The sequence below is a fragment of the Elephantulus edwardii genome, unplaced genomic scaffold, assembly GCF_000299155.1.
Source record: "Elephantulus edwardii isolate Elephantulus edwardi_28Jun2011 unplaced genomic scaffold, EleEdw1.0 scaffold00192, whole genome shotgun sequence".
Taxonomy (NCBI): domain Eukaryota; kingdom Metazoa; phylum Chordata; class Mammalia; order Macroscelidea; family Macroscelididae; genus Elephantulus; species Elephantulus edwardii.
Window position 1 is genome coordinate 3,260,644 of NW_006399942.1, and position 19,381 is coordinate 3,280,024.

The 19,381-nt window shown below is 36.3% G+C and overlaps 1 protein-coding gene across 1 annotated transcript in view; it reads left to right on the top strand.

The window, feature by feature from the left end:
• The window catches only part of MOB1B (MOB kinase activator 1B), a 38,833-nt gene extending 31,222 nt beyond the window's left edge, over window positions 1-7,611 (top strand). Inside the window, exons 4-6 of the mRNA XM_006896848.1 lie at window positions 1,397-1,530; window positions 2,826-2,989; window positions 7,363-7,611. Of these exons, the coding sequence (XP_006896910.1) occupies window positions 1,397-1,530; window positions 2,826-2,989; window positions 7,363-7,440 (376 nt within the window). The 3' untranslated portion in view covers window positions 7,441-7,611. The remainder of the gene's footprint in view (window positions 1-1,396; window positions 1,531-2,825; window positions 2,990-7,362) is intronic.
• Window positions 7,612-19,381: the final 11,770 nt, after the last annotated feature.

A 19,381-nucleotide genomic window follows, 5' to 3' on the forward strand; every position in this document is an offset into this window, starting at 1 on the left:
TGTTGTTGTTGTTTAATGCCGTCGAGTCGTAGACGACTCATCGCGACCCTATGAACGAACAGCCTGAGCACTGTTCATACAGAGAGTTTCCGGAGGCAAGCCATTTTGGAAGTGGATGCCGCTCCTGCTTCCAGGCTTGATTTAGTCGGGAAGCTCCAGCCAACACTGTCCACCATGGGTGCCCATTACCATGATTGGCACATCACTGTCACAGGCTTCAGCATCACAGCAACCACGAGTTACCTCTGTACAGCAACGCACAGACCAGTGCTATACCACCTAGCTAGTTTAAATACAGTAATTCTATGTATAGGCATCAATTTTTATTTTCCTTTCCTTCCCTCCTTCATTTCCTTCACTTTTTCTTTATTTCAAGAGTCTGAAATAAAAAACACTATTTGTGTCTCTTTACCACTATGAAGATATAGTCTTGCTATGTCATCCTTATCAGCAGAAACAGGATTGCCCCAAGGAGAGTCATATGTGAATAGATTAGACTAGCCTGATGCATGATGACTCAGAATTTTGTTTGCTGTTACTATATTTTATCATTTTTAAGAATGAAGTGAAATGATGGATGTATTGGCATTTGTAGTTTATAAATTCACACCTTACTAAAAATATATATTCAGAAGAGATTCCTATTAGGTGTTCATTTGCAAATTTATCTTCACTATTAATCTAATCACTATTTTGTTAATGGGTAGAGAAAATACCTTTCATTTTTATCTGTTTTTTAACACAGTATCTCTCACACTATTGTTGTGTACCTTCAAGTTAGAACTGACCATCTACTATCCGCTAGGTTTTCAGAGGGTGCATATTAAATGTTTACCAGTGGCTACTGTTTGTTTATACTCAAGGTCTGTAGTCATATTTATATGGCTACCAGTTTTCTTTAAAAGTAAATTTAGCTCCTATAAGGAGTTAAAAAAAGAAGTTCCAATTTGGTCTTCATAAAACTGAGAAGTAAGCTAGCTTTTTTAGTATGGCATTGCGTAATTGTAAATATTATCGTTATTGTTTCATACTGTTGAGTTAGAACTAATTAATAGCTTACCGTTCACCAAGTTTTCAGAGGCAGTAAATTGCACAGAAAGAGCTTGCTGCTCTTTCTCCTGCTTGTAGATTAGTGGACAGTGCAACGCCTTAAGAACATATAACTAATATGTGAGGACAGCATAGAAACACTAACAAAAATTAATTTGATAAGGTCTTTCTGGTTTGGATCATGATAAATGCAGAATAGCCTACTGGCAGTTTAAAAATACATGTTCAGAAAAATAGATGGCTTAAAACATATCTGTGTGTACATTTATATACACATGCATCTATAAAATGTATTCACTATGTATAGGTATGTACTAATTCTCTGGTTTTTATCTTTCCAATGTAGATATGAGTATCATTGGGCAGATGGAACAAATATCAAGAAGCCTATTAAATGTTCAGCACCAAAGTATATTGATTACTTGATGACTTGGGTTCAGGACCAGTTGGATGATGAGACATTATTTCCATCAAAAATTGGTATAATTATTTTAGATAATTTAAATCTATCATGTTTTATCAAATTTTATGTGTTTCTAGGATTGTTCTTGACGTCTACATCTACTTTCACTCTTGATTCCAGTTGGAGAAGTTCAATAGAATTGTGTGTATATTAAGATTTTTTGAGAAGAGGCTTAAAATTTCCTTTTCTTAGTGGTGAAATAACTACAATATCCATGGGAATTGAGTTCTCTTAGCCCCTGATTTGACTTAGCTTTTTAAAATGAATATTTACTTGTTAAAGATAAACTTACTCCAAAATACTTATCCATAGTTCCTGACTTAAGACAATCATTTTATTTTACGTTTTTTATAATACTCTACATTAAACACTAAAAACCACACTTCCCGCTTTTGGGTGAATTTCTACTCAGGATTACCCTCTATCAGGTTTCTAAGGTATTGCTTATCTTTCTCCGGTATTTTTGTTTAGTTCTATAATTGTGCTCTAATTCAGCAATTAATTGAGTAGACTGTCGTTAATTTCAGACCAAATATAGATCTAGAGTAAGAGTAATTTCTATAGTAAAACTGATAAAGATTTATAGCATAATTTTCAGCTTAAAAAAGTAAACAATAATTCATTATTTGTGTTCAACAGATAGGAATTTGGGGAATTTAGCATGAATTTTAGCCCCACTGCCACCTTTGGAGGAACCCTGATTGTTCAGTGTAAATTCTTTTATCTTTGGAAACCCTTTTGGGTAGTTCTGCTCTATAGAATCATTATAGAATTTACTCAGTGGCAATGATCTGAGTTTGGGTTTTGAATGCTACCTTCAATATTCATCAGTTTTCTTTTTTAGTAAAGTGGTATTTTATGTTAGAAGCATATTATTTTTCTTAGGTACTGTTGAATTGGTTTGACTCATAGCACTGCTGGGTCCTGTACCATCCTGACAGTTATTGCTGTTTGAGCCCATTGTAAAAAGTACTGTGCCATTCTATCACATTGAAGGTCTTCTTTTTTTTTTTTTTTTCTCTGACCTTCAGTTTTACCCATGTTACTTCTGGTAATATGTCCAAAGTAGGTGAGACTTAAGTATCACTGTCCTGGCTTCTAAAGAGCTTTCTGGCTACACTGCTTCCAAGAAGCCTTAAGGGCTATAATGAAGATTAGTTCTTATTCCATAGAAACTTTGATTCATGATGTTGACAACTTCTAGAAGGTACATTTTCATCCTTTATAATTTGTTTAATAATTTCCTGACAAACTCATGCTATCTTCTTTTCATCTTTTTGTTAATAGGGTTGATTCTTTATCTATTTACTAGGTGTCCCGTTCCCGAAGAATTTCATGTCTGTGGCAAAAACCATACTCAAACGCCTCTTTAGAGTCTATGCTCACATTTACCATCAGCACTTTGATCCTGTGATTCAACTTCAGGAGGAAGCACATCTCAATACATCTTTCAAGCACTTTATTTTTTTTGTCCAGGTGAGTTGGGTTAGAGATTGTTTGGTTTTTAATATAAACATTTATCCACAGAGCTCTACAATGAATACAACCACACTGTCAGGAGAGAATTTTCCATAACTCTCTGTATCCTCTTTATTTATGATGATGACTTGACCTTTTATTTCCACATTTCATTAGTCTCCAAGCATGTGGCATGCAAATCTAAAATGAATAGGAGAGGTCTTGCTTGGGATTTGCTTTAGTTCACAGGTCATAGAGTGATGGCTGAATAAGGAGCCAAACTGCTGAGGCATATCTATTGAGAAGTTTTAAAGCACTTCTTCAACTCCTGCTAGCTCCCTACTATCGTATAGCATGGACTTTTTTCTTTTTTCCCCTCTTCGTTCTTGACTTTGACCTGGAAATGGGCTTTAATTATCATGCCTTTTATTTCTTCTTTTCAAAATCTCTAAGTATTATGAAGGGGAATAGAAAAAAAAAAGTCCAAATGAGTGCTTCTATTCCAAAGGCCCATTAGTTTTTGATCTGATTTCCTAGGTGACCTGTATTTTCTGTCTTAATTAGTCCTCAGTGAACTGAACTTAAGAGAGGAGGACGTGGAGTTGGGGGATATTTCTTTCCTTTCCTTCTATAATATTAAGCCACAAGCAGGGAAAAGTGGTGAAAATGAATGAGCTCATCAGCCTTCCTCCTCACCTTTTGGCGGAAGGGTATAAAGGTGTAAAGTGAAGAGGTAGACAGGCAAAGCTCAAGGCTTGAGTCATTGTTGGTTTTGTTTATCTGTGGGTTATATTTATAACCACCCCTCCCTTACCTACTTTTAAAAAATCTTCCCATTTTCCTTCTGTCACCTTCTCAATCTGAAGGCAGACATTTTGTGTCTTCCTCTCACATACATAAAAGTATTTTTAATAAAACTATTGTCCTCAACAATTACTTTACTAGGATATAGACACTCTTAAAACTTCACTGTTGCCAGTACAGAGCCAACTTAAAAGAGTCTCTGTCAGGATGCTTGGACTGTAAATCTTTATAGGTTGTGAGTACATCTTTTTCTCTTCAGCACATTTGCTGGTAGAACAGCTGACTTGGTTAGCAGTCTGTTACTCTACTCACTACATTACCAGGGCTCCCTTTAAATATTCACTTATTGCCATTGAATTGGAACCCATTCCAAGGGGATTGCCCATTTTTCTCCTTTGATGCCACAGGTGGATGAAAATTGCCAGAGAGGCTTGGGCTTGGAGTTAGCAGCACAACCCCCTATATATAGACTTCAGCATTTTCTTATGTAGACTTTGTTGTTATTGTGTCTGGGTAAATCAGAACTGACCCATAGCTGACAATCCAGTGAGTTTTCAAAAGCAGAAAATAACACAGGAAGTGATAGCCTATCCTTCTCCCATGGAGCATCTGGTGTATCCAGACCACATGCTTTTGGGATTGCAGCACAGCTTCTTACCACTAGGCTACCAGAGCTCTCTATACACACTTTGTTGTTGTGTGCTGCTAAGTTGGAACAGACCCATAGCGAACCCTCCAGTGGGTTTTCAGAGGCTGTAAATAATACAGACTTTGTTGTTATGTGCTGTTGAGTCGTTTGTGACTTATAGCAACCCTATATACAACAGCCCTAAACTCTGTTCTATCCTGTGCCAATTGCACTGCCTCTGACACACCCATCCCGATTACCCCAGTCATTGAATCAGTCTACCTCCTAGTAGGTCTTCCCCTCTTGCGCCATCCCTCCCCCGTCCCAAGCATGATGTCCCTCTCCAAGGAACTGTCCCTCCTTACAACATGTCCAAAGTATGTCAGACGAAGCCCCAGAATCCTTGCCTCCAAGGAGCAGCCTGATTTAACCCTCTGCAGGATGAATCTGTTTGTTTTCTTGGCAGTCCATGGTACATTCAGTACTTTTCTCCAGCATCACAGCTCAAAGGCATCAGTTCTTCTTCTATCCTTCCTAGTCATTGTCCAACTCTCTGATGCATAACAAGTGATTGCAAAGACCATAGCCTATATCAGATGCACCTTAGTCTCCAGAGAGACACCATTCCTCTTAAGTACTTTGGAGAGTTCCCTAACAGCAGACTTTCCCATCGTAATAAGTCTTTTAATTTCCTGGCTACTTATGCCAAGAGTGTTGACCGTGGAACCAAGCAAACAGTAGTTGTTAACAGTCGCAATCTCTTCACCGTCCATCGTGATGCTGCCAATTGGTCCAGTGGTGAGAATCTTTGTCTTCTTGACATTGAGCCTCAATCCATACTGAAGGCTGCAGTCCTTGACCCTCTGCAGCAAGCATTTCAGGTCCTCCTCAATTTTAGCAAGCAGGGTTGTGTCATCTGCATAATGTAGATTGTTGATAGATCTTCCACCCATTCTGATGCCACACTAATCCTTATAGACCCGAGCCTCCCAGATAATCTGTTATGCATACAGGTTGAAAAGGTATGGAGACAGGATGCATCCCTGGCATACGCCCTTCCCAATTTTGAACCATGCAGTGTTTCCCTGCTCTGTTCAGAGGACTACTTCCTGGTCCACGTATAGGTTTCGCATTAGCACAATCAAGTGTTCTGGGATTCCCATTCTTCTCAGAGTCAGCCACAGTTTGTTATGATCCACACAGTCAAATGCCTTTGCATAATCAATGAATCACAGATAGACATTCTTCTGGTATTTCCTGCTTTCAGCTAAGATCCATCTATCATCAGGTACAGTATCCCTAGTACCACGACCTCTTCTAAACCCAGCCTAGACTTCTGGCAGTTCTCTGCTGATGTGCTATTCCAGTCGTTTTTCGATAATCTTCAGTAGAATCTTGCTTGCGTGTGAAATCGATGATATTGTTCCATAGTTTCCACACTCTGTTGGGTCACCCTTCTTTGGAATGGGAACAAATATAGATCTTTTTGCCAGTCAGTTGGCCAAGTGGTTGTTCTCCAGATTTCTTGGCACAACTTGGTGAGCATATCCAGGGCTTTAGTAGAAGCAAATATAATCTAATATTTGCATCTCTGCTTTGAGTTAGGCTAAAGTTCAGGTCTTTGTGATTGGGGAAGGAACTTTTTCCCCCACACAACTGCTGGTTTAACCTTAGTGCATAATCTCGGAGTATATTCTCTTAACTCTTTGCAAATAATAGAAGAGTGATACACAAAAATATAAAGAATTCCCTCTTAGCAAATAATAGAGCTGTTACCCACCTGATCCTATTTACATCTCAGGACACTTGAAAGGATTTCCTTGGTGTGTACCATTAGTTGGAACTAATTTATAACTGATCCTCCAGGGGGTTGAAAGAGGCAGTAAATTGCATGGGAGGAGATTGCTCATCATTCTCTTGTGAAATAGCTGTTATACCTGAACCATGTTCCTTGACAGGTCTGTAAGGATGTTCTAGGGAGGCTTAATTTTCCTTTTTGGTTATAGCCTATTAGTTTTGTTAAGGTCCATTAGTGATATAGACTCACAGTTTTATCTGCCACTGGACCCACTAAAGAATCCTGGCCTAGTCCTTCTTCAGCTAGACTTCCATCTCATAGCAGGAGGGACTCTTATGGCTGAGACCTATCTACCCAGAATCTTTTGGTACATACTTAGGTACCTCAGACCTTAGTACTCCTTACCCACAAGGCTGTGAGTTCACATTCAGGATCTGCACAGATTTTTTTTCCTCCAGTTTCTTCTCTTGAGTGTAAGTCACATCTTTATAGTTGTTAGTATATATACCTCTATACCTGAGGGATAGACAACTAACACACTATTATGAAGGAAATGTTGACAGTGCTTAAATGTGCAAGTCTGAATATCTACATGCATGCATGTTATGTTAGGCTCCTTAAGGTAGAGTTTGAAAGAGCAAGCAAGTGAGCTGAGGGCCACAGACCTGGAGATGGCTCTCCCAGGTCATTGCTTTTCAATGAAGATTCTTAATTGTAATCTGCTTTCCTGGTCATTATGAACGTATATTTGTCAAATTAGGAAGATAGAATATATTTTATGTAACACTTGCTGGCTTAATGTATAGTTTAAATATTTAATAATTTATTCTATGTATCTATTTGTGTTTTTGGTCTACTGTTAAATGACCCCTGATATTTATAGATAACTACATATTTGGTCCATACTTTGCAGACTCTATTTAAATAATGGTCAGGTAATTTCTTAAATGTAACTTAGTGATGTGGCTAGTGGCGGCGGCAGCATCTACTGCTAGTGAGTGGTCATCCAGAATATGAAATGACTAGTATACAATATCACATATAATCCTCACAATATTTTTTTTTACTTTAGAAGCTTATTATCTTCCAAATGTTATTGGGAAACTGCTTTGGAATTAAATGGGAATTATATCCTTTTCCCCTTACTTCTATCATCCACAGGAATTCAACCTTATTGATAGAAGAGAACTTGCACCACTCCAAGAACTGATTGAAAAACTCACCTCAAAGGATAGATAAAAAGATACAGAGCTATGCAAACTTCCTCAAGTGGAGCTGTGTGGAATATATTTGAGTTTATGTATTTTCATTTGAGTAGTTTTTGTGTTAGGTTTGAAGGGCTTTTTTTGAATTCCTTTTTCTTTATTCTGAATAAATGAAACAATGTTCTATTGCTGGAGGCAGCCAAGAACTGTTGATAGGGGTAACTTTTGTCTTAGTGACATAATATCTTTTTTTTTGCCTTCGTTTTGTTTGAGTTTTTTCATAATACTGTGTGTGTTAAAAAAAAAAATACTCTTGATTGAACTGCTGATGGATAGGGTTCTATGTTGTGTAAATTGTGGCCCATTTATGAAGCCCCCTAAAGACATAAGTTTTTAAGTGCCTTGGCAGGCTCACTTCTGAGGTGCAAAGCACAGACATAGAACTGAACAGGGCTCAAAACAATATTAGAGTTACTACCCAGGGCACTTACTGATGCGTGTTTTAAAAATATCTATGATAAAGCCATAGTTTACCATAGATTGGTGATCTCCAGCTTTTACTACATTGAAAAAACACAATTTATAAAGGTGTGCATGTAGAACGTAAAAATTAGTATTTCCTGATTATTTTTTATAGTGATGGTAATATATTCTGTTCTGCAGACTCGTAAAGTTCTACAAGCAGGTCTTTTTTCCATCTTGATATCTGTGATATTGAAAATTGAGGATGTTGAAATGCAGTAATGCATTCTAATCCTTTCTACATGTTAACTGCACTGTAGGTGTAAAATATTCAGGTTATATATAGGCTTGCCATCTTCGGAGGTGATGCTGAACTGTGAGGTTTCTTAGCAATTGCCAAATGAGCCATAAGTCTAAAGAATCCCTTTCTACTCTGAAAAGGAGAAGTTAGGAGTATGTGTTTTGGGGAATGGGGAGAGTTGGTGGGGAGAAAAAAGAAAGTGTGTGTATGTGTGTGTGTATGTGTGTATTGGGCTGCAAGGGTAGAATTAAGTATGGGGAGTCAAGGTCACGAAAGTCCTTTCTTAAGAGTAGCATGAAGATTTTAATAAATTACTTACAAACCGAGTCTTGAAGACTTCTTTTTAGGGCTCAACTTCCATGAGAAGTTAACAATAAGTTATCAGTTTTTAGGTTGTTGTTAGTTACTGCTGAGTTGATTCCAACTCATGGTGACCCCATCCATGTATGCATAGTAGAACTGCTCCATAGGATTTTCAAGGCTATAACCTTTTGGGAGCAGATCACCAGACCTGTCTCCCAAGGTTTTTCTGGGTAGGCCCTAAATGCCAGCCTCTGGGTTAGTAGTTGAATGCTTGACCATTTGTGCCACTCAGCCTCACCACTAAAAATGGAATTTAAGGACAGTTTGGAAATATTAATCACTGTTCAGTATATCCATTCAGTGAATGGAGCTGGTGTTTGCCTATCATTTTAAAATGATACAGGACATTGTTTATTAGAGGCCCAATTTGAAGCATTTTGACTTCTGATTATTTCATTTTGAAAGGAAATATTTTTCTTTGTAGTGATATAAAATAATTTTAAGGTAATGTAATATTTATTAATGTTTAAATTTTATTTGCCATGACTTTCTAGAAAATTTATCTCCTAGCAACAAATCCAGAAATTTAGTTTTTAAGAGAAATTTTTAAGATTTTCACTTCAGTTTTATTTTTGAGGAATACATCAATTATTATGTCTTATAAATTTATTTCCTTCAGTTAGAAATATTTACTTTTTTCTTTATAGAATAGAAATGCTTGCTATGAAATTAGGTAGCAATAATTATAGTTAGAAATGCTAGGAACTACCTTTTCTCCATTTCATTTCTAGCAATCATGAAGTACTACCAGTAGACAATAATAGAACTCTGACAGAGGTAGATATATTGAGTATTCGTTGGTAAGGCTTATTAATAAATTGCTGTGAGAGCTAGCAGATTTCTTAGTATCCTTACAGATAATGTCAACCACTATGGATTGATTCAGATTCAAAATGTAAAGTCAGGTGGTTTAGGGTTCCTATTCGTATAGGAAAGTGAAACATATCATTATTTAAGTTGTCTTCCATACTGCATTTGACTTCCTATCAACCTTGTAGCATGGGGGTTGCAATAGCCAACTGTGGAGAAAACACTGAAAAATATGTCCTTGCTCTTGTAAGCCTTATACAATAGTACATTGTAAGAACAGAAAATGTTTCTGTAAACTAATATTAAGAAATAGGACCTATTTTCCCACTATGTAGACAGGTGTTTGTTTTCCTTATGCCAGAATTTTAGGTGCCTGCTTCTGAATATTCCTTTATTCAAAAATACTGAGAGTTAAGGAGGTTTGTATGATAAAAGAATATAGATGTTCTTACCAGGGAGCGGCTCAACATTGTACATTGATGTAAATGGCTATATAAAGGGAAATAATCAGAACATATGAGAAATAACGATCATTTGTTTTGATTTTTTATTTTCTGTGGGAGTTACTAAGATCCCTGTATGTAATAAGCATCAAACCTTGGTTTTCCAGCAGAACTTGCTTATGAATGTCTATTGGATTCTTTTCACGTCTCTTATTTAAGTTATAAGTAACCAAAATAATTCTTTACCCTGGTCTTTACATAGGCATATGAAGTAGAAGTTAGTTTTCTCATCCTCTGATTAAAGTCGCTTGTAAAAAAATGAAGTCACAAGTTAACACAATATTATTGTAAATCACAAGCTATGGTTAAATGTTGATATGTAGGAAGCATCATCAATTACTTTAAATGATGGCGTAGTGGTGGAGAGGAATTTAAAAAAATGAAGAGTGAAAATCTTTTCATTAGCAGTAAATGGTCCCTACTGGCTTTCATTTGCTGATGTCAGTATTTAAATTCCTGAGACAGTAAGCTGGTTTTAACTATTGAGACTTTGAAGGTCAGTTTACCTTAAATTGAAATATTTTAAGGAGTTGTCTGGTGTAATGTGCTATGTGTTTCATTGCCAATTAAAGGTCATCAGTTAAAATTCACTGGTATTTCATGGAAGACAGATAGTCTCTTCTAAGTAAAGATTTACAGCCTTGGCGACCCAATGGAGGCTTACTCTGAGCTGGAAATGGGAATTGACTTGACAGTGGTTGGTTTTTGGTTTGTTAAATAATTTAGATTACCATCTCTTATTATCTTCTGTTTTTTATTTGTAAATTCTACATGTTCAGCATAAAATGTCTTACAATGAATATATTGTCTCAATTGTCTGGTTTATCAGAAAAGATAAAGCACTACAATCTCTCATTCAGGAGGTAGAAATGATGAGGATATTTCTAATTTACATGTAATCACCAGATTCCATTTTATTAATGAATAGCATTTTCCTTACTTAGGGGAAAAGAACAGAATGATCTATCTATTATGCCTTTGACCTGCCCCTCTTTCTGAGAGAGGCTTTTAATAACCACTGAAGGGATAAAATACCTAAGATACAATTATCAAGTTGTAGTATTTTAAAATAAATAAATAAATCATTCCTTAGTCATTCAAATGAAACTTGGTTTTGATCTTCATAGTCATTCCCTTGGGTGGTAGTATGTATGTTTTGCTATGGGGCACAAGTATCATGTTTTGAGAATTGGCTTATCACTATGCAAGAAGGTAAATTTTAGTTGCACTAAAAAAATTTTGTTCCTATATTAAGATGACCTTTTTTATTTAGTAGGGAGCTCTCTGATAGTATAGTCTGTGGGACTTGTGCTGCTAACTTAGAAGTGCCAAGTTCAAATTCACTAGTGACTTGTGAGGAGAAAAATCATCTCCCGCTGTGCAGTTTACAGCCTCCAAATACCTGCTGGAAGGTTGGCTATAAGTTGGTTTCAACTCACAAGTTTGACTTTTCTATTTATTTACCAGGCCAGTTCCAACAACTTGACCAATTTATTAATATATTAGGATATTCAAATAGACTGTTACATAGACTCTGAATTTATAAAAGAGAAGGTTGTTTTGAACGTTGATAGCATCACTGAATAAGGTATTATTTCCTGTCACTGTTTAGGAGTGGACAGTATCATTTGAATTTATAGATTATACTTAATCCCCTGCCAATTTCATTTTATTACCCCAATAGTGAATATAATTTGAAAAATTAGTCTTTCTCTAAAACTTTTCTATTTTTGTTCCTCTGCCTAAAAACGTCACATTTATCTTGACTCCTGTCTGACAGTTGTGACTGAAAGGTTAATGTGGAAAAATGGATCCATTAATCAAAATAGTAGTCTAAAGAAATATTATCCTTTAAAACCTATGGTTGATTTTAAAGATCATTCTGTTCAGATGAATCATTAAACTAATAAAAGAGTAGAGGTCTTGCACAAAAATGTTTCAATACATTTTATGAATTACATTCCATTTTAAGCTTACACAGATGAGGTAAATGTCCAGAATTGTATCATGTAACCATTTTCTGTATAATTTCTAACTTAAATTTTTTCATGTCTTTTGAAAATATTTGAGACTGGAATTATCTATATGTAATTTGGAAATGTTCTTTGTATTCCAAGAAGAACTTACCTTCTTTTTAAACTTAACTGAGATATTTAGAATATACAAACTCTTAGAAACTGTTCTAGAGCTATCTTTAAGGACACCTTCCAAGATAACATCAGACTTTTGTCATATTGTTAAGATTTATCACAGGGATCACTGTTGTTCAACTGTTAGTTTAGTTGTTTGTGTAATTGTGTAAGGTAAGTGTATAGAGGTAAAAGTATCTTAAGATTTAATCAAGTTTTAAGATAGAAAAATTCTATGTGTAGGTAATGTGAAATTTTAAGATTTTTCTAATAATTACAGAAAACCCAGTAAAGGTTTTAATGTGAACTGTGATACAGATTTGGATTTTAGAAAAGTTATTCCGGTAGACTTGTGGAAGATGGATCAGAAAAATGTGAAAATTCAGCCGCCAAGGAAAAAATGAGGGCCTACTGCAATAGTTGAGGGAAATAGTTAAAGGAAACAAGTTTCACAGGAAAGTGAAACCTATGAGAGGTTTGCTTTTCTGGGTTTCACAAATTTTCTGCTTGTTTGAGTGGAAAACATTTTGAGTTTTTCTTTTCTGACTGGTTACACAAGTTTCTCTGTTTCACACACATGATGCAAATTTCTTTTTCTCCAGATAAACCATACTCATTCCCATCAAGTAGATTCTGATATCATCAAGTGACTCTAGTGTTGGGCTGCTAATTGAAAAGTTCAAATCTAGCCTCTGCAACCTGATGAGGCAATTCTACTGTGCCTATAGAGTCACTATGACTTCTCTGTATAATCCTATATAGTAGAAAACTTTTGACTGTTATTTTCAAGGATCATAAAATCATATTTTATGACTGGCTCTTAATACCTCCTCTCTGGAAGTAAGTTTTAGCTGACTTCCTACATCTACCCAATCCATCCCCACTCCTGTTTGAAAACAAAACAATTTGATTTGCCAGTCTTCAGTGTTAGTGATTCTGTTGTACTACCAATCCATGGTTTTCAGTTGGAAGATGCATCCTTACATAAGTGTTTCTTTGGCTTGTTTTGATTGATGGCTTTCTTTATATTGGGTCACTGAAATGGAGTTTTGAGATTTTTTTTGTTAATATTTCACATATCTTTTAATATTCCTCTAAGTGGGTGTTTATTTCAGATTTACACACATTTCCATTTTTATTTTGTTTCTGCAATGCTAAATTGTGCAGGTTGTAAAATAGATACTGTATTTCCATTTTGAGAGCACTTCTCCTTATATTGTTCTTCAGAGATGACTATTTTTAGGGAAAATAATTTTTACAACCATTAAATTGTATTTCTTATTTTTGTATATGTATTGATTAGGGTAATGAGGACACTAATCTTATAGGGAACACTTGTTTTTCTGTTTTATTCTTTCCTATATATTTGTTACTTAAAGTTACCACTAGGAAAAATGCCATCAAATCTAGGTTGAGAGAGAGTCACATATATAGGAGAATTTAGAAAGTTGAAAAAAAAATGCCTGAGGATAAAGACAGAAGAATACTGCCAGTGCCAGAAAGTATTGAAAAGAATCATAAAGAAAAGGTCCTGTTCTCATGGAAATGGAGGCACACCTCATTTTATTGGACTTTGCAGATCTCATGTTTTTAGTATTTTGAAGGTTTTTGGCAACTTTGAGCAAATTGGCACCATTTTTTCAACAATGTGTTCATTTCTTTATGTCACATTTTTGTGGTCCTTGAAATATTTTATAATTTTTATAATATTTTCAAATTTTATTCCACAATAGAATAAGTAGTGTACACTTTTGCACACTTAATAAGACTAAAATGTAAACATAACTTATATGTAAGGGGAAAACAACAAAAAAATTAGTATGACCTGTTTAATTGTGATACTTGTTTTATTGCGATGACCTGGAATTAAATCTTCAATTATTTCTGGGGTATATTAAAGAAGTTGAAAGAGAAAAGCTGTGTAAAATATGAAATACAGTATAGGACACTATATTAAAAGCTAACTATGCCAAGATTATTTAAGTTGTAATGATTAAAGTTTACTTCATTTTAAAAGGAGATACTGAATGTCAGAATATCTGTTTGTAATATGTTTTATTTGAAAGATGTAAATAATGTATACAGACTTGTATGTGTTGAAAGATATTTAATTCTAGGTTTTGGTCATTTTTAAAAAAAAATAAACAATGATGTTTATTAAAAAAAATAAATAGTTATGTTTGGCCATGAACTCTGACTTAGAATTCTGTTTAGTTTTGCTTTAGTTTTACCTATACCAAACACATTCCTAAAGAACTATGCTGTTGTGTGCCCTCAAGTTGGAACTGACTCATAGCTGACCCTCGAGTGGGTTTTCAGAGGGTGTAAACCACATGAGAAAAGATTGTCCATCTTTCTCCCTCAGAGCCACTGGTGGATTTAAATCATCTGTCTTTGAGTTGGCAGCTCTACTCTTTACTCACTAAACCACTGGAGCTCCTTTAAAGCAATATGGAAGTATAAAATATTCCACATTTGGTGTGATTTTCTGTAATGTTAAAAAGACCCTGGAAGTGAGTATCTCCTTGTTTTACATACAAACATAGCTCAGAGTAAGTGACTGATTTGGACTACAATTTAAGCTCAGTCCAAATCATATATCATTCCAAATTATATCAAACTATCCAGTCTAAGTCATAATTATATTGGTTTATAATCCAATGCCAAATCGTTGCTTACTCCAAGCCCAGAAGCCATGAGCAAAGGCCTGGATGGTGTTGAAACTAACAATATCATTAATATCACATGCAATCAAAATATTGCTGAAGATCATCCAAAACCAGCTAGAACAATACAATGACTGCCAGAAGTTCATGTTGGATTTAGAAAAGGCCTGGCACCAGGAATATCATTGCTAATGTCAGAGAGATCCCAGCTAAAAGCAAAGACCAGAAAAATATCTATTAATGCTTTATTGACTATGTAAAGACAATTGACTATGTAGATGGTTACAAATTATGGCAAACATTGAGAATGGGGATCTCAGAACACCTACTTAGGCTCATGTGAAATCTATACCTAGATCAAGAGGCTGAGCAAGGGAACACCACATGGTTTAAAATCGGGAAAAGTGTGCAATTAGCGTTGTGTTCTCTAGGAGTAGAACTCTGATCCATGCTGCTGTGGAATGCCTGCACGCTTTTAAAAGCACTTTATTCTGCAAACATGATACTTAACATCTATTATGTGAGTATGTATGTATGTGTGGGTAAATTTTTATTTTAATTGGTTTATTTATTGTCCTAAATTTAATTCCTGACTATATAACACTGGAATAAGACATTTTAGCAACACTAACATTCATGGTTTGAAATGGAAGGGTATGCATCAGGGATGTATCCTTTCTCCATAACTATTCAGTCTATGTGCTGAGCAAATAATTAATGAAGCAAAGAATTCTATGAAGAGGAATGTGGCATCAGGATTGGAGAGATTTACCAACAACCAATGTTATGCAGATAATTCAACCTTGCATGCTGAAAGTTATATGAACTTGAAGAGCTTACTGCAAAAGAGCAAAGACTACAACCTTTTTTTCCCCCAGCAATTTAAAATTTTACTTTTATGCACAATCAGCACCCATGATACCAGAAGTATTTCAGTGGGAAAATTTACTGTTAAGAATCTCTTTAAAGTGCTAAAGAAGATTGATGTCACATTAAACACTAAGGTACATCAGAACCCAGGCACAGTCATTTCACTTCCTATGCATCTGAAATTTGGACAATGAGTAGGAACGGCAGAAAACAATTGATGCCATTCAGTTCTGGTTGTGTGTTAGACTACAACCTTTTAGAGTATGAATTACATCTCAACAACAAGAAAGTAAAGGTCCTTACCTCTGGGCCAGTAGTTAACATCTTCAGAGATGGAGAAAGGATTCAAGTTGTCAGTGATTTCTTCTTAGATCAACAATCCCTTAGTACCAATAGTCAGGAGATGTACTGGTTTGGGTAAGTTTGCTGTCAGGGACCTCCAAAATACTGAAGAGCAATAATGTCATTTTGAAAACTAGTGTGCCCAATTCAGGATATGATCTTTTCCATCACTTGCCATGCAGAAGAGTTGAGCTGTGGTACTGGAGAAGAGTATTGAATATCCTGTAGAATGCCAAAAGAATAAACATATGTCTTGGGAAAAGGACAGCCAGAGTGCTCCTTGGAGGCAAAGATGGGACAGCTTCATCTCTTAATTTGAGCATGTTGCTCAGAGAGGCTATTCCTTGAAAAGGGACATCATATTTGGAAAGGTGGAATGTCAGTGAAAAAGAGGAAGACTTCCCACTCCCAATGAAATGGATTAACACTGACTGCAGCAATGGGCTCAAGTGTATTAGTGATGATGAGGACGGCACAGGATAGGACAGGGTTCAGGTCTGTTGTTAATAGGATTGGTATGAGTCATACTCGAAGGCACCTAACAAAAGCAAAGCTTCTAAATAAAAAGAATTTCTTTAATGCTTAAACCACTATATTTAATACTTAATAGTTTAATTGAAAGAGTACATTTTCCTGTTTTACACAGCATAATTAATATCACAATTTTTCTACATTATTTTTGCATACTAGGTTATATATAAAATTTGAATATATTGTTTGGTATGAAACCAGATCCTTCTCATTTCCCTCACCCCCACACCCATCGAATTGTATGACCTCATGATTAACCCCATCCCCCACACGTCCTCATCTTCTTGCTTCCACCCTTCACCCACCCACTCCGCCTTGGATCCTCATACTCATTCTACAATTATGGTTTTATACAGTTTTTGTCCTTATAGGACTGAGTTCACTCAGCATAATGATCCGTTCCTTCCCAAGTTAGGCAATAATTTAGAAAATCATTGCTCCTGCATGCTGTGTAGTAGTCCATCATGTGAATGTTACCATATTTCTCAATCCTTTCTATTGTGGTTGGTGGGCTGTTTCAATGTTTTTGTGATGGTGAATAATGCTGCTATGAACATTGGAGTACACGTCTCCATTTATACCTCAGTTCACACTTTCTTGGGGTATATTCCAAGCAATGGAATAGCTGGGTCATATGGAATTTCCGTATTCAGCTTTTGGAGGAAGTGCCAAACTGCCTTACAGAGTGGTTGTACCATTCTGCAACCCCACCAACAGTGTATAAAAAGTTCCTATCTCACCACATCCTCTCCAACATTTATTACTTGCTGTCCTGTTAAACTTTGCCATTGCTACTGGAGTGAGATGGTACCTCATTGTGGTTTTGATTTGCATCTCTCTTAATGCCAGTGATTTGAGCATTTCTTCCTGTGTCTGCTGGTTATTCAAGTATCTTTCTCTATGAGAATTCTTTCCATGTCTTTTGCCCATTTTGTAATTGGGCTATCAGTCTTCTGGAGACTCTGTAGGATTCTGTAAACTTTTGTTATGAGACTCTTGTCTGAGAGGGAATTGCCAAATGTTTGTTCCCAGTTGGTAGGTTTCCTTTTCACCCTATTAGAAACTGTTTTTAATGAGCATAGAGATGTAATCTTTAGAAGGTCCTGTTCATTAACTTTATCCTCTTCAGATTGTGAATTTCTGGCCATATTTGGCAGTCTCTTTATACCATAGACTAGGACTTCTAAACTTGATCCCAGTTATGAACTTACTGGTTTGGGGCTTTACTCCCAGGTCTCTGATCCACCTTGAGTTGATTTTTGTGTATTGTGTGAAATGTGGATCCTGTTTCACCTTTCTGCAGATGGATGTCCAGTTTTGCCAGTGCCATTTGTAAGAGGTAGTCATTTCCCATTTGATAGGTTTGATTTCCTTGTTGAATATCAGTTGACAATAGATAGCTGGGTCTACTTCTGGGTTCTCAATTCTGTTCCATTGGTATATGTGCCTGTCATTGTACCAGTACCATGGTGTTTTGATAAGTACTGCTGTGTAGTAAATTTTGAGGTCAGGGAGTGCTATGCCTTTCACTTCATTTTTGTTTCTCAGAAGTGTTTTGCTTATTCGGGGTCTCTTGCCTTCAAATAAACTTTACTATTTCCCTTTTGATCTCTTTGAAAAAATGAATTTGGTATCTGGTTTGGGATTGCATTGAACATGTAGATTGCTTTGGTAAGATTGTCTTTTTCACGATATTTAATCTTCCCATCCATGAAAAAGACTAAGGTGTGTCTGATACAGGCCATGGTCTTTGTAATCACTTTTTATGTGTCAGAGAGTTGGACAGTGACTAAGGACGATAGAAGGAGAATTGATGTCTTTGAGCTGTGGTGCTGGAGAAGAATATTGAGTGTACTATGGACTGCTAAGAAAACAAACAGATTCAAGGGAGCTCTGGTGGCCTAGTGGCAAGACACTGCACTGCAATCCCAGAGGTATATGGTTCAAATCCACCAGATGCTCTGCTGGAGAAGGAGGGGGCAATCTCCTCCTGTACCAGTCAGATCTGATTTGACGGTACACGTAAAAATAATACAATAAAAATTAAAAAAAAAAGAAAACAAACAGATTCATCCTGGAGAGGGTTAAACCGGGTTGCTCCTTGGGGCAAGGATTCTGAGGCTTTGTCCAACATACTTTGGACATGTTGTAAGAAGGGACTGGTTCTTGGAGAGGGATATCATGCTTGGGAGGGAGGAGGGACAGCGCAGGAGGGGAAGACCCTCTATGAGGTGGATTGTTTCAGTGACTGGGATAATTGGGATGGATGTATCAGAGGCAGTGCAATTGGCACAGGACAGCAGAGTTTAGGGCTATTGTACATAGGGTCGCTGAGTCGCAAGTGATTTGACAGCACATAACTACATCCATGAGCAGAGCACATTTTTTCTATTTCTTTAGGTCTTAATGAATTAAGATCATCTCCTAAGTGTGCAGCAGTCCAGCTTCTGCTAAGGAGGTATCTAATGACTCCTATGCTCTGCTAATATTTTGCTCAGACTTCTTAGTAGCCCCTCATGATTTGGGGCTGCACCTGTTTTCCAGGCAATAATGAAGAATAGGGTTCAGAGCTTTTGTTCATCAAGTCTCTAAGTGGTACTTGACTCCACGGCACTTAAAAACAATGAAAATTTCAAAGGAAACCTCAACCAAACTTATTAAACATTAAAGAGTTTATGTGGTGTATGCATGGTATATGTGAACACTATTCATTATCAGTATTTGGGGCTTGTTTTTTTTGCTCTTGCCATTTTCTGAATTTTTAAAATTTTGCCATTTTCTGAATTTTTACTATAATATTTTCATAATAAGCCTGCATGACAGGAGCCTGTCTTATTCTTTGGTGGTGGTGGTGGTGGTTGTTATGTGCCATTGAGTCACTTGTGACTCATAGTATCCCTGTGTACAAGAGCCCTAAACCCTGCTCTATCCTGTGCCAACCTCATTGTCTCCAACACAACTACTTCCACTGTCCCAATCACTGAATTGATCCGTCTCA